At 38.0% G+C, this 16,698-nt stretch overlaps 1 protein-coding gene across 3 annotated transcripts in view; it reads left to right on the top strand.

Moving 5' to 3' along the window:
• The first annotated feature begins 5,666 nt into the window (after positions 1 to 5,666).
• Positions 5,667 to 16,698, top strand: part of LOC129446011 (uncharacterized) — a 47,621-nt gene continuing 36,589 nt past the window's right edge. The window contains exons 1-7 of one of the 3 annotated variants that reach the window (XM_073873788.1): positions 5,667 to 5,734; positions 6,841 to 6,966; positions 7,068 to 7,100; positions 7,227 to 7,271; positions 7,538 to 7,615; positions 8,767 to 8,902; positions 9,031 to 9,374. In XM_073873788.1, coding sequence (XP_073729889.1) covers positions 5,671 to 5,734; positions 6,841 to 6,966; positions 7,068 to 7,100; positions 7,227 to 7,271; positions 7,538 to 7,615; positions 8,767 to 8,902; positions 9,031 to 9,374 — 826 coding nt within the window. In that variant the 5' untranslated portion in view covers positions 5,667 to 5,670. Of the gene's footprint in view, positions 5,735 to 6,840; positions 6,967 to 7,067; positions 7,101 to 7,193; positions 7,272 to 7,537; positions 7,616 to 8,766; positions 8,903 to 9,030; positions 9,375 to 16,698 lie in introns of all 3 variants that reach the window. The other 2 variants (XM_073873787.1, XM_073873786.1) reach the window with 2 other exon arrangements.

Below are 16,698 nucleotides of genomic sequence, written 5' to 3'. Positions count from 1 at the left end.
ACACCATTACAACACCACCACCAGCAGCCTGAACTGTTGATACAAGGCAGGATGGATCCATGCTTTCATGTTGTTTGACGCCAAATTCTGACTCTACCATCTGAATGTTGCAGCAGAAATCAAGAATCATCAGACCAGGCAACGTTTTCCAATCTTCTATTGTCCAATTTTGGTGAGCTTGTGTGAGTTTTAGCCTTGTTTCCTGTTCTTATCTGTCAGGAATGGCACCCGGTGTGGTCTTCTGCTGCTGCAGCCCATCCGCCTCAAGGTTCGACGTGTTGTGTGTTCAGAGATGCTCTTCTGAATAACTCGGTTGTAACAAGTGGTTATTTAAGTAACTGTTTCCTTTCTATCAGCTCGAACCAGGCTGGGCATTCTTTTCTGACCTTTGGCATCAACAACGCATTTTCACCCACAAAACTGCCACTCACTGGATATTTTCTCTTTTTTGGACCAATTTCTGTAAACCCTTGAGATGGATGTGTGTGAAATTCCCAGTAGATCAACAGTTTCTGAAATACTCAGACCAGCCCGTTTGGCACCAACAACCATGCCACTTTCAAAGTCACTTAAATCACGGTTCTTACCCATTCTGACGCTCGGTTTGAACTGCAGCAGATCGTCTTGACCATGTGTACATGCCTAAATGCATTGAGTTGCTGCCATGTGATTGGCTGATTAGAAATTTGCATTAACGCGCAGTTGGACAGGTGTACCTAATAAAGTGGCCGGTGAGTGTATATATATATATATATATATATATATATATATATATATATGAAGAGTTTGGTTCCAAAACGCAATAAATCCATTTTGACAAATTTTGGAAAAAAAATTTGTTTTCTATACCAAGAAAGTGACAAGATGAAAACAACTATTTTCTGTTACAAACTTTCACACAGCATCTTTAGGTTATAAAAACATAAAAATTTCAAATCCTTGAGTTGATTTTCAAAGATTTATTATAAAAACGGATTATTTTTTCCACAAAATGCAATAAATCCATGATAAGTTTTTATTCAAAATGCTATAAATCTATTGAATCAATAGCCTATATAAATGTGCATTCATCTTTGCCATGTTATATTCATTTAGTTGACTAGTTGTACACACTAATTAAAAATATAAACATTAATGTTATTAATCAAAACACTTACTTTGTCATATTAAGAACCCTGTCATTGCGGTTACTTGACGTCTTCGCTTAACGTCTTTCACAGCGATCAGCTGTAAAATGTTTTTGGTCCTGCTCGATTTTCGTTGACTTTGAGTAAAATTATGGAAAGTTTTTCATAAGATCCTCTGGGGTCAATGTGTTAGCATGAGAAGCTTGATGCTGTCGGGAGAACAAGCACCCGTCTCCCGAGTGCCTCTCAGGGAAATTATTAGATGTTGATGGCTTACGTTTCCCATCACAGAAAACCATCACAGGTTTATCAATGCAATTAAAGTATTATTTTGTTTTGTTTGTTGATCACAAAGTACAAAGTAGATGAGGAAAACTAGGACTCCATGTACTCAGCGGGCCACCATGTTTGTTTACATTGCGTGAATGGTCCGCTGTAATATCAGAAATGGATTTATTGCGTTCTGTAAAAAATTAGGAGTGGCGTTTATCGCATTTTGGGAAAAAAGGGAGAAAAGATGACAGAATAACACCGCGGAAATTGGATTTTGCGTAAAATTAAGAATTTACTTTTAACTACTGACCTGATATAATGCTGATTTTGGCAGTAACTCATTTTTTTAAAAAAATGGCGTTTATTGCGTTTTGGAACCAAACTCTTCATATATATATATATATATATATATATATATATATATATATATATATATATATATATGTATATATATATGTATGTATATATATATATGATGCAGGGCAATCATACATCCAACACACCCAAACACACACATGTGAAATGAAAACAGAGGCGGAGGAGGGCCCCTGGTTTCCCTTATTGTTCTTTTTTTGATAGTAGGAAGCGGTATATGTGCAATATCTTTATTATAGTTTGCTTTACAGTAAGTTCAATACTCTAATAACAATGAGTAGTTTTAGTAGTAGTGTTTGAAGAGCACATCTATTTAATAATCAGCAATGCACACATATTTTTTGTCAACACCATCAGTTTTTTGTCAACACCGTCAGATTTTCCAACAGCGTTGGATGTATTTTTTGTTAATCTTTTGGGGAAAAAATATTCTTTCTTCAGTTTATGTTGTTTTTGTAATAAAGGACCATCTGATCTTCCATCTCTTATGTTTTATTTATTTAAGGAAATTGTTTTTACAATATTAAAGTTAAAATCAATGTTTGCAAATGCTAATATTTAGAAATCTGAGTTTTCAGAATAGTGTGGAATCACAACCTAAGTTTATATATTGTATTTTTTTTACATACCAGAGTAACTAAACACTGTAACAATATACTTGAGAACTTTAGATTCTGGTTGGATTGAAAGAATTTAAATTTTATACTTCTTAGTGTGTCTGATGGAGTTGACAAAAATCCAGTTCTGAAGGGAAACATGTTTATTTTTTAAAAATGTGTTTTTATTTAGAACCTGTTCCTTTACATGGTTAAATAGCTAAGACCTTTCTCTGCAGTAACATATAACTTTAATTGATATAGTGTGTATTTTAAAAAACAGTTTTTTAAAACCTGTTTTGTCCCGACTCTCAAGAATCAGTGAGCAATTAAAAAAAAAGTGGAGTGTCACTTTAAGTGATCGACAATCACAATGTTATGGTCAACGGAGGAAGATGAGGACAACGGATTACAAACACTGATCTTTTAATAACAACGATGAGAGATATACATTCAACATGACACAAAACGAGAACCGACGAAGACTGAACTTAGGCAGGGGTATGTAAACAGTGGAAAACAGGTGAAAACAATGACGATTGTCAATGATAATGATAAACATGGAACAGGTGAAAACTAACAGACTTGTAACAGTACCCCCCCCAAGACGCAACCCGTGTCGTAACTAAAACAACACCATAGTAGTGGGGGGGAATGACGGCAACAAAAAGTCAATAAACAGAAGATGGTGATGAGGATGGGAGGAGCCAGGGAGGGGCTTGGACCATGAGGTGCCTGCTGGAGGGAAAGAGGGAAGCTCCAGGGTGGAGTCACTGGTGGGAGGAGCCTGGGTGAAGGCACGTGGCTCGACACTCTGGGGACAGATGACAGTGGAAAACAGGCGATAAGAATGACAATGATGATGATAAACAAGGAAACTGTGAGGATAATACAACAATGAAAACTAACACAAAACAAACAGACTAGTAACACACAATCATTCAAGATTTTTTCCGGCCACATATCTTTCTCGAAGAAGATGATTCCCCACTATCTTTCCAGTTTTTTAATAATGCGTTGTAGACAGTTCTTAGCCCAATTTTAGTACTTTCAGCTATTTCCTTTTTACAGTTTACTGTACATACAACTTAACTGACTTAATGTTAAAAGAGTGGAGTGAGCACAAAACCATTCTATGTACAATTGTATGTTTTACACATGGCTTACATGAGAACATGGCGGGAAAAAAAGAGAACTAGATGAGTTTCTGCAGGATTCAGACAGTGATGACAGTCAGCCAGGCGGTCAAAATGTTTCAGACAGTGATGAAACTGAGACTACGAATAGTTTAGAAAGTTTCGAATTCAACAGTGATGACAATCATGGCTCAGAAAGATACTCAGAAAAAGAACAAAATGCTGAAATTAATGAAAACGACTTCAGACAGTCGGACAGTGGGAGACAAGATGAAGGAGCAAATTTAAAAAAGGACTTACAACAATGGGCCACAGAAAACAGAGAGACTCACAGATCTGTGAATCACTTATTCTCCATTTTAAGAAAGCAAGGGCACCAGGTTCATAAGGATGCCAGGACACTCCTTTCTACACCACAAGAAAAAGGATCTGAGGCTAAATGTGATGGGCAGTACAAGTATTTTGGCTTGGAAAAGGGGGTCCGTCGATTTTTAAGTCAGACAGAGAGTAATGCTATACATCTGCACTTAAACATTGATGGTATCTTCAATGTTTTTACTAGAGTACAAACATCTGAAAGACAATGGGATAAGGTATGGAGACCAGACTTACACCATCCACATTGAAGCTCTAATCTGTGATGCACCAGCAAGAGCGTATATAAAATGTTTTAAGAATCATAATTCCTACTTCAGTTGTGAAAGATGTGTTGTCAGAGGTGATTATGTCGAAGGAAGAATTGTGTTCAGTGAACAGAAATACCCTTCTCGATCAGATGAAGCTTTTAGTAAAGCAGAGTACAACAACCACCAAAACGGCATCAGCCCCTTAATTGCGGCAGGAATACCTTGTGTGAGGTCGTTTGTCTTGGACTACATGCATATGGTCCTTTTGGGAGTAGTAAGACGCCTCTTGATATTCTTGACTCGTGGCCCAAAACACTGTCGTTTGTCTGTAAGGCAAAAGGATGAAATATCACAAAGGCTAATTGAGCTGAGAGGGAAGATGCCAAGTGATTTTGCATGGCAACCTCGTGGTTTGGATGAACTGGACAGATGGAAGGCCACAGAACTGCGTCAGTTTTTGCTGTACACAGGACCTGTGGTATTGAAGAATGTGTTATCTCCTCAAAGATATAAGCATTTTCTGTCATTAACTGTAGCCATGTCCATACTGCTGGAGCCAGATGAGAGGACACGGAATTCTTACCTCCAGTTCGCTAAAGAACAGTTGAAGCACTTTGTCATGTGCAGTGCTGACCTGTATGGCAGGTGTTTTCCTGTGTACAATGTACATGGACTTATGCATCTTCATGAAGATGTCAGGCACTTCAACGTTTCTTTAAATGAAATAAGCTGTTTTCCTTTTAAAAACTACATGCAGAAAATCAAAAAATGTGTAAGGAATGGTAAAAGTCCCTTGGAACAGGTCACCAGGCGTTTGTCAGAAATGGAACATGCAGAAGGCAACACAAGCAAAGCACAACCTGACACACAATATGTGTTTGCTTCTGTGAAAGAAAAAGACAGTTGTTTTCTCTTAAGAGATGAACAATTTGCTTTCATTCGTGAAAAAAATCCAGACGGAATGTTTGCATGTGAAATTCTCCACCAGCGTCACACTTCAGCCTTGTTTCATGAACCATGCAGCTTGAAACTACTAAAATGTACAGGGAAGGATGAAAAAAGAACTTCTGCTTCAGTCAGACTTTATCCGCAAGGTGGCTTGCCTTCCAAAACAAACTGGTGGCTATGTCCTCCTACCCCTACGCCATGGGGTAGAGCACAAATCTTAAAGGTTGAATATAGTCTTATGTCTATTTTATTAACTGTATCAGAGTAAACCATTAAAGGAATAGTCTACTCATTTTCAATATTAAAATATGTTATTACCTTAACTAAGAATTGTTGATACATCCCTCTATCATCTGTGTGCTTGCACGTAAGCGCTGGAGCGCGCTGCGACGCTTCGATAGCATTTAGCTTAGCCCCATTCATTCAATGGTACCATTTAGAGATAAAGTTAGAAGTGACCAAACACATCAACGTTTTTCCTATTTAAGACGAGTAGTTATACGAGCAAGTTTGGTGGTCCAAAATAAAACGTAGCACTTTTCTAAGCGGATTTAAAAGAGGAACTATATTTTATGGCGTAGCTTTCAAAATGAAAAAGGACCCCAATGATGACTGGCTGATGTTCCCCTTTATCAAGACAAAAATGACCTCAGGTAAGTTTTGATGAAAGTATATTTTTTTGGTATTATTATATTTATTACAGTTTAGTGCTATAAGTTGATTAAAAAATATCTTTTCACACATTTCTGAGATTAATCACACATAACATTAAAGGTTCTCTAAGCGAATTCACGCGTTTTAGACCATAAAACATTTTTTGTTACATACAGCAAACATCTCCTCACTATCTGCTTGTTTCCTGTCCGCTGATCAAACTGTAAAAAAACGTGATCTCTGTAGACAGCCCAGCCTTCACAAACTGCAATAATAACAAACTGGCCAAATCTACACCAGAAACCATAACAAAGTATTCTAACCAATAAACGCCAAGAAGGATTTGGGGGTTGGGTTTGGGCGCTTTCATGAACGCACGGAAGGGAGGGGGAGGAGTTAACTACGCTCAGTTTGTTTGAAAACACATTTCAAAAATCAACACACAGATTCGCTTAGAACGCCTTTAATGTTTTAAATATACTTTTATATTTTCCCATTTAATTTATCCAAGACCTTTACTCACCTGCCATTGTCTATTTCAAGTCTGTGCAATATATACGCCTGTTTGGTTCTTATCTGTCTGTGTCTTGGCCTACGCAAAGATATTTACTATTACTAAGAAGAAAAAAAAACTATTACCAAGGTGCGATATGGTATTGATATGAATAGGGGAAATCACAACGGTCCGGATGTCTGCTCTAGTCCCACCTCCCAGTAAAAGAACCAATTGCCAACTGTTAAAGAATGGAATTCTCTAAGAGCAGGACTTTGCTCAGAATTTACAGGTCTAACAAGACCTGGTGGTGTTGAAAATATGGTGGCGCAGTGACGCGACTTTTCCTTAAAAAGACTTTGATCTATTTCCTGTTAAAGTTGAAGAATGTGCTTATGAAAATACTAAGTAAAAGGGACTTTTTGGCATAATCTTGTGTGTTTTTGTTCATTCAAGCATGAAAGAGTGTTTAATACTAGTGCGTTGTCTAACATATTCTAACAGAGATTCACTGATGCAGCCTTTAGCCTGTGTTTACACCAGACCAGTTATTACAGTATTTATTTCACATTACAAAATTAAATACATTTCACAATTGTGTGTGACTTCTAGATAATATTCGTGACTGTGAAAACTTTAACCTGACCAGCCAAGCGGAGGAGGAGGAGGAGGAGGAGGAGGTAGTGCTTGCAAACAAAAGGAAAAGGCCTAAAAGAGCTTTTGATGACTATGTTGTTGGTATGTTTCTCACTGAACAAAGAATATCAAACATGCAAATGTATTAGCTAAAAAAAGTTAACCATTTGTTTTTAAACAAATTTGATTTGCACAATTACTAGACTCTGATGAGTTGGAGGAGGAGAGAATGATGGGTAACTATGTTGTATGATGGCATTATACTCATTATACATTGATTATGTTGGGGATCTATATGCTTGATTGCGATCTTAATTGCATCTTTGTAGGTAACAAGTTACCCCCCTTTCCTGTTCCACCAGAAAAGTTAAAGCCAGTTTTGTATAAGGCAGCTGAAAATTCAACTTGTGAGTATTGATCACGTTTATCATTACACATGTATCACAATTTATTAAATACAAAAAAATATTTATTAAATCTACATAGCAAGAAAGCAGCTACAGGGTTATTTTTATTTTTCGAAATCTAAAATTCCAGCCTTGTTAGGTACGGTTAAGTTTTTTGGTTAGTCTCTGAGAGAGAAATGTCCACATGTTGCATTATACTCATCATTATACATTTATTATGTTGGGGATTTATATGCTTGATTTCGATCTTAATTGCATCTTTGTAGGTAACAAGTTACCCCCCTTTCCTGTTCCACCAAAGAAGCTAATTCCAATTCGGAATGAGGCAGCTGAAAATTCAACTTGTGAGTTTTAATCACATTTTTTTATTACACGTTTCACATTTTATTAAATAAACAAATTATTTATTAAATCTACATAGCAAGAAAGCAGCTACAGGTTTATTTTTTCGAACTTTAAAATTCCAGCTAGTCCAGTTGAGTTTGCTGGTAGGTTTTAGGGGAAAGAAATGTCCACATGCAGTTTTTATTCATCTCATTAAAGGCAGGGTATCTCATTTGATCAGAAACATTTTTAGTTATGCTGGTTAAAAGTCTCCTCACATCCTGATAGTAATCACTATGTTAAGTTGTTTAAATGTATTTGTAGAAATTTATGTCATCTGTGAAAGGCATAGGACCGAAAAAAGTTCAATCGATCAGATCTCGTCCGAACGGACGTTGCCTTTTTTGTCTCTCATTCGTAAGCGTTATTTGAATGCCACCGCGCAGCTTGTTCAATCACACACCATACGTCATCGGCGCGTTCACGTGCTCTCACCTCTCGTCTGTAAACAGAGGGATAAAGGCAAACTTTTCTGCTGAATTGACAGCCTGCACAGCAGCCACAAAACGAAAGACATCTTTTAAAACAACAACAGCAAAAACTGCCTGGATCAGCAAAGAGCAAAAACTTAAATTAACATCGGTAACTTAACTGCTTTACCACGAGATGCAAACAGCTGCAGGAGGCAAAGGGTCTGAAAGGGTCGTTGCACTGTTTATTTTAGTAAGGTAGGTACGCGATATGTTTGTATTAAGATGGATTCAGATTCTACGTTGATGAAACATTTTTTACTTATGAAATTTGTGTTAGTTAACGGATAAACGTAACGATATAATAACTACGTCTACACAACCGAAAGTGTGCTTTAACTAATTCTGATGTAAACCAGTTGTTTATGTTGGTTATTTTGATAGTGTTATTCACTTTGTACTGCAAAGTTTTCTCACTTGTGAATGAGACATGAGATGCGACCGTCTGATATGTGCGTGTTAATGTGTTTTGAAAGAGGCGTGACTTTGGATGGCAATTTGAATGGAGGGTGGGATCGTGATTTCATTGATAGTCGGCTACCGTTAGCATTTTTCAAAATGTGATAGCCTACCTTTAAATTAGCCACTTTTTAAAGAAACAATCATGCTCAATCTAAGAACACTCTTTCTTTGTTTTTCAGACTCTCAACATACAAAACAAAAGACAGCTAGAAGTCCTAAATCCATTGATGGCTCCAGACACAGTGTCAAATCGGGGCAAAAGGACAGCTGTAGACACAGCGTCACATCAGCACACAGTTCCAGGCACAGCAACAGGTTAGATCACATAGTCGAATCTAGACACCTTGTTGGCTCAAGGTGATTAGATAGTAAACAAATATATAGAGTAATAAACAAACATGTAAAAGTTACAAAAATTAATATAATTACAATCACATGTCCAGTGATGTCTCCATGGACTACAGTGTCAGTTCCAGGCACAGCACTGGCACCAGAAAAGACAGTGTCAGGACCAGGGATGTAAGCGCCAGTTCCCGGCGCAGCTTCGGCTCAAGTAATGACAGCACTGACTCTAGAAACAGCAGTATCAGGTCCAGCCACAGCATTGGCTCTAAAAGCCGCAGCAGTAGACACAGGGACGGCAGGTCTAGGCACAGCATTGGCTCTAAAAGCAGGAGCAGCAGAAACAGTGACGACAGTGGCAGGTCGAGGCACAGCATTGGCTCGAAAGACCTCAGATACCGGGATGAGAGGGTCGGGCCCAGTCACAACATCAGTCAAAGACATAGTAAGTTGTACAAAGGCCACAAGCGTCAACAAAATGCTTTGCAATTCATCGAGTCGTCAATGACATGAGTGTGTATGTCCACCCAAAAAATTAGTTGCATTAAGTATTTTCCTACTTCCCATCACTTATACTGGGCCCTTTTCTGCGGTTTAATATATCGTCGCTGTCCGATGAAAACCACGTATGTTCATTTTTTCGACAGATTGAATGTCCAGGTTCATTTCCGTATACAGTATGCGTCACATACCTAAATGGCCAATGAAAACTTGTGAAATCATGTCATCTGATTTTCACGGATATCCATTTGGTGTCAAAGCTGTCAATCACGCCGCATATCTTCCGCCTGTGAAGCATCTCGCCGGTCTCGTAAAGTTTCATCGAAGCTCAGCACTGGATATAGCCAAATAAACATGACAATGACTTTCCTTAAAAGAGGTAAACGTTTCCCCCGGACGCCAGACGAACATCTAGGAGTGACTTCATTACGGTAGGACTGTGCAAACAAAGTATCTGTCTAGCATTGATGTTATTTACGCTGGGGATGTCCCCACCACTTTTTGAAAGCATTTGGTTAAAATGTTCTGAAAAATCAAGCGATGCTTAAGACTAGGTCTAGTGTCACATATGTTGCGTTGTATGCTTATGGTGTGTTTTCTTGTACATGTGTAATGAATTTCATTGTAATCATCAGGCATGAAAATCCCTCACCTTTTGGCGAAATTTGCCGTTTTGCAGCCAAAAGATTTGATGTAGATTCGATGAGAAAACATTTTTCGGGGGGAGGGGGGATATGCGGGCGTTGTTTGAAGACGCGCCCTTCGCCGTCATCCAAACATGTATCCCAGACATTAGATTTGTTTGAATTCATGCTGCGCTGCAAAAACCGACAGGCAGGCAGGTGACATCAAAGTATCACGAGAGTGAATCGAGAAGCCATAAGGAACTCTGCTTTCGAACGGCTCAGTTTACAGTAACATTTAAGCGATTTTAGACTATTTGAGCGACAAAGATGCTAAAGTGAACTGTTTTCAGTGCGCATACGCACACAAACTCAAAAGCCCACGGCCAACGCGCGCTTCAAAAATCACGCAAAGCAAACGCATATTTTTTTGGGCTTGACAGGAGATATATACGCACAAACTTTATTGTAATACCACAGTCTCTGCAAGTATTCTCATAAAAACAGTCATTATGTTGGCTTGAGAAAGCCAACAAACTGTTGTTGCACTTAAACGTATTATTATTCTTTTTCTGAGACTAAAATTTCTAACTCTAACTCGTCCTAGAGCTTTCAAGCTACAGCCATCAAACTTTGGACAGTCCTTCGGTCTGATCTGACTCGAGTTGCTATATCTTTTCTAACTGATGGGACCTTCCGAATTCCTAAACGGGGCGCTGAAACACCCCAAAATTTCCATTGACTTAACATTGAGACAAACTTTGACGGGTCATAGCTGCGAGTGAGAAACTTGTAGAAACTTTTGGCTTACCACATTTAAGGAGGCTGACAGGCTGTGTAAGAACATACCTCACAATGGGGTGTAAGCTGTACTGCTGGGGTATAAGAGGCCCCCAAAATTTCCCATTGACTTATAATGGGGCAGGAAACATGCCCATAAAAGGGAATAAAAGCGTCCCAGATGGAATATCTTCACTTTAGAGTGTCTTAGAGACATGGGGGTGGGCTCATTTTACTCAAGCATCCAATCAGTCTCTTAGGATCACCCCAGAGCTATTAAGCCACGCCCCTAGCAACAATTTTGGGTACCCTAGCAACATCTCCCATAGACTACCATTATAAAAAGCCCAGATGGGGGCCCAAGATGGTTATCTTTGCACCAGAGTGTCATAGAGACATAGGGGTGGGCTCATTTTACTCAGGCATTCAATCAGTCTCTTAGGATTCTTATTGAGGTATTAAGCCACGCCCCTAGCAACAAAATATGAAGACCCTAGCAACATAATAAACAAAGCCTTATATCTCTGGATCTGAACATCGTAGAGACACAGGGGTTGGACCGTTTTACTTGTGGCTTGAAGTTTAATCATTATGGGATGGCAATTTTCTCCCTAGCAACCAAACTTAGTACCCTAGCAACGGAATAAACAAACAGGGTTCTTGCAGGTTTCAGCAAGTTAAATTTAAGACCTTTTTAAGACCTTTTAAGACCATTATGAGTAAAATTTAAGACCAACACGACACATTACTAGAAGCATTCAAATTATCTCAGAAATTCTTAAAACATTCTATTTTTATTGATTCAGTTATAGAAAAATATAAAATGAACGCAGTTTTAAAACAGATAATCAAAATACATGGAAATACATTATGCTTAACTCTATTAGACCGCGAGTGTTGGCGCCGACAAATTTTACCCATAGCCCTTTTGGAAGAGACTTCTGACAATGGAAGCCCAAAAATGGCTAGTGAGCCATTGAAATACATTGAGTTAGAGACAAAGAGCTGTGATTTTTCTTAATTAATAGTCAATAAATGCATTGATTTACAATATTTATACATCACACTAATATGTGTAAGTAGTATTTTTATATAATTCTATCAACAATGTTTTTTGACAAATAAAATTCACTAATATTAGATCAGTTAGTATGGTCAGCTGCTGGTTTGTGCCTAGTTTTACACTGCCTCATACAACTAAGCTTTAAAATGCATCACACTCTGTAGTACGTAAGCTTATAGAGGAGGTTTCCTAGACATGGATAAGAGCTTTCCAAACTTGAAAACAATTTGCACTGACATATCTTAAAATACATCAAAATGCACACAAGTAATGGTTTTAGTAAGGCATGTTTATTAAAACTAGTTATATGTCATAATTAAACTAAGGCCTAGTCCTGGTTTAAGCTAATCCCTGCCCGGGAAACCACCCCATAATGTTTAATGTACAACTGGCTGTGTGCTGTGTATATATCTTGTGCCTGTTTATAAATATACAAAGAACAAAAGATCACTTTCAATTATTATTAATCCCTAAAAGCATTAATAAATGCATTTTATTAATACAAGTTATTAATAAATTAATGTAGTGCATTTAATTGAATACAGAATCACAGAGCCAAAAAAACACTCCACCCATACGTTTTATGCATAAATATGCACTATATACTGCCATCAGGTTTAACCCTCTGGGGTCCAACCATTTTGGGACACTCTCAGAGGTTCTGACATGCTCTTACATTTGGTCTTTTTTCAGTTGCTTTAAAACATAATAATGGCAAGTGTCTCATACCACTGTGTTCAGCATAAACTAGGCTAAAATATTATATGAGCTACATGTATGTACATGTTTGTATTTTTGAGAGAAAAAGGTTTATGCGTGGTTTTTAAAAAAGCAAAATTTTTAAGTCACTGATATAAGTTCACAAAACCCATACTAAACATGGTTTAACAAGACTTTCCTAAACATAATCTAGTAGACTAGAGCTTTTTCTTTAAAATGATGTGAAAATCATCCTGCCTACTCATTCACATAAACCAATATATTATTTTAGAAATTGTAAGACACTTTTTGTTTAGAGTGGCCGTATGCGAGAAGGATTGATTGACAGCTAGCAAACAAAGGCTCGCATAATGAGCTGCATAATAATGAGGCAGGAGGGAACTACAGTAAAGAATGTGAGGACAAATGGACATGTTTGTTTGAGGTTTATTAAGAAGTTAACAATATAATCAAAATAGAAATGAAGGTCAGTAGGACATTTTCAATTTATTTGGAAACAAACCCTATTAAAACACTGAACTTGTATAAGAAACTGATAAACAACAGAGCTGTAAACTTCATGTGGCTCATGTTACCATATAACTTTATGTCCAAAGAGTGTGAATATGTTTTTCCACTTCACAGTTTTGTACTGATGAGAGGGATGCAGACCTCTAAGAGAGTTATGAACAGCTGTCATCACAAATTGTCCACAGAAATACCCTTACATACATAACTGATGGGTAAATGATAGCACTACATTCAGATAAACTATTATAAACTAAATTAAATAGCCTCTCTAATTACACAATAACGGATTAATCTGCATTAAGAAAATGAAATTTACCATTAAAAGGCTGTTTGATATGTGTTGCTAACGTTATCCACTAAGACCGTTTCTCAATCCGAAGGCTGTAGCCTCCGAAGGGTCGCATTTCTTATTTCAGAAATGGTCTTATTTCAGAATATTAACTTTGAAATTAACTTTAAAATATTGATTATTATTCTTAGTTAATCGTTAATTGTTGTAATATGCTTATGACTTGCGAATGTAATGCTCAGTTAACTTAAATAAACCAGGCGATGCCGTATGCAGCAGCCTGCCTGTGCGAAAGGGCTCTGATCTACCGCTGTTCATTTAACCGTAACTCCTGAAGCATTTGCGCAATCAAAAAGTTTGAATTGTTCCTAAAAGAAAACAATTGCACTTTTTTGAAATATATGGCTAATTACGGTACTTTCTTGCTTTCCGTCTGCGTCTGCCAATCGCTGCTGTTTGTGGAGAGCTGAAGGGAAAGCGCGTTAGGTTCAAGTGCATCGCAGCAAAGAGCAATATTAAGGTCTAAAATATAAAACTGTGTAACACTAAAGTTGACACGCTGTTGGTGGCTTGTGACTCGACGGCCCGACTGTTTAAGTTGATTTTCAATAAAGCAGCATTGATTTTTGTTCGCTTCTGTGTCCTCTATGTTTCAGAACCTGGCAAATGCTCAGGTAAGCCACGGGCTTATAAATTACCCCAAAAAAGATTTTTGCCTATACAGAACTAAGTTTAAGGATTGTTTCTCGCCAAACCCACAGTAAACAGTCAGATCACAACACCTGAAATATAGCTTATGGCACGATTTGCGTGGATTATGACAAAGGGCGGAACGTTTCTTTTTAGAGACCCACCATCATACACTTTCTGCCTCCGCCACTGATTAAGTTAGTTCTTCAGCGTTTTAAATTACTATTTTATTTTCTGCGGACAACGCTTTTTGGGAATGAAAAGAGGTAAGAAATTTAAGACTTGGGTAAATTAAATTTAAGACCTGGGATAAAAATCTGGGTGTTTTTAAGACTTTTTAAGGCCTTAAATTTAACATTCTTAATTTTAGACTTTTTAAGACTTTTTAAGACTCCGCGGGAACCCTGAAACAAAGCCTTATATCTCCGCTTCAGAACATCATAGAGACAAGGGGGTTGGAACGTTTTACTTGTGGCTTGAAGTGTGATCATTATGGGATGCCAATTTTCTCCCACGCAACCCAACATACTACACTACCAACGGAAAAAACGAAGCCTTATATCTTCACTTCAGAACATTGTAGAGACACGGGGGTTGGACCGTTTTACTTGTGGCTTGAAGTGTGATCATTATGGGATGCCAATTTTCTCCCTAGCAACCAAACTTAGTACCCTAGCAACGGAATAAACAAAGCCTTATATCTCCGCATCAGAACATTGTAGAGACACGGGGGTTGGACCGTTTTACTTGTGGCTTGAAGGGTGATCATTATGGGATTCCAATTTTCTCCCTAGCAACCAAACTTAGTACCCTAGCAACGCAATAAATGTTAGCTTCATGCTAGCTTCATGCTAATCATGCTAGCATCATGCTAGCTTTATGGTAATCATGCTAGCATCATGCTAGCTTCATGCTAATCATGCTACCATCATGTTAGCTTCATGCTAACTTCATGCTAATCATACTAGCTTCATGCTAGCTTCATGCTAATCATGTTAACATCATGCTAATCATGCTAACATCATGTTAGCTTCATGTTAATCATGCTAGCTTCATGCTAATCATGCTAGCTTCATGCTAATAATGTTAACATCATGTTAGCTTCATGCTAATCATGCTAGCATCATGCTAACTTCATGCTAATCATGCTAACATCATGCTAGCTTCATGCTAATCATGTTAGCATCATGCTAACTTCATGCTAATCATGCTAGCTTCATGCTAATCATGCTAGCATCATGCTAGCTTCATGCTAATCATGTTAACATCATGCTAATCATGCTAGCATCATGTTAGCTTCATGCTAATAATGTTAACATCATGTTAGCTTCATGCTAATCATGCTAGCTTCATGCTAGCTTCATGCTAACATCATGCTAGCTTCATGCTAACATCATGCTAATCATGCTATCTTCATGCTAGCTTCATGCTAATCATGCTAGCATCATGCTAGCTTCATGCTAATCATGCTAACATCATGCTAGCTTCATGCTAATCATGCTAGCTTCATGCTCATCATGCTCGCTTCATGCTAACTTCATGCTAATCATGCTAACATCATGTTAGCTTCATGCTAATCATGCTAGCTTCATGCTAATCATTCTATCATCATGTTAGCCTCATGTTAATCATGTTATCATCATGCTAATTTCATGCTAATCATGTTAGCATCATGCTAGCTTCATGTTAAATTATGCTAGCTTCATGCTAACTTCATGCTAAATCGTGTAACCATCATGCTAGCTTAATGTTAAATCATGTTGTGTGATCTGACTTGAGTTGCTATATCTTTTCTAAGCGATCGGACTTACGGTTCTCCTAAACCGTCCGATCAAACGTCCCAAAAAAGTCCCATAGACTTACATTCATAGAATGTTTAGGCTGAGTGTTTATTTTCAAATTCTAACTGTCAACTCTCATTCATACAAATACATTACATCATCTCTCAACCTCTCTCAGTCTATCTCTGTCTCACAAAACTCACTCAATAGGACAGACAAACACAACTACACACATACACACACAGACACACAACCACACATACACACAACCACATACAATTACACACAGACACACAACTACACACCGGCACACAATTACACACACAAACACAAAATTATATATAACATACTGTAACAAAAACACAGACATGCACACACACACAACCACACACAGACACACAACTACACACACACACAATTACAAACACAAAATTATATATAACATACTGTCACAAAAACACAGATTCACACACGCGCACACACACACACGCACACACACACAACCCACAACCACACACAACCCACAACCACACACAACTACACACACACACAGACACACAACCACAAAATTACACACACAAACATAATATTACACACACAAACACAATATTACACACCCAATCATACTCAGACAAACACACACATAAATGTCCCAACTGCCCTAAATGCCCCATTCTGCCCCAAATGCCTCATCTGCCCCAAATGCCCCAACCGCCCCATTTTGCCCCATTTGCCCCAACTGGCCAATTCTGCTCCAAATGCCTCATCTGCCCCATTCTGCCCTAAATGCCCCATCTGCCCCAACTACCCAA

Source organism: Misgurnus anguillicaudatus, chromosome 12 (assembly GCF_027580225.2).
Source record: "Misgurnus anguillicaudatus chromosome 12, ASM2758022v2, whole genome shotgun sequence".
Lineage (NCBI taxonomy): Eukaryota > Metazoa > Chordata > Actinopteri > Cypriniformes > Cobitidae > Misgurnus > Misgurnus anguillicaudatus.
The sequence above is the reverse complement of the archived record's forward strand: the minus strand, read 5'-3'. Positions and strand labels throughout refer to the sequence as shown.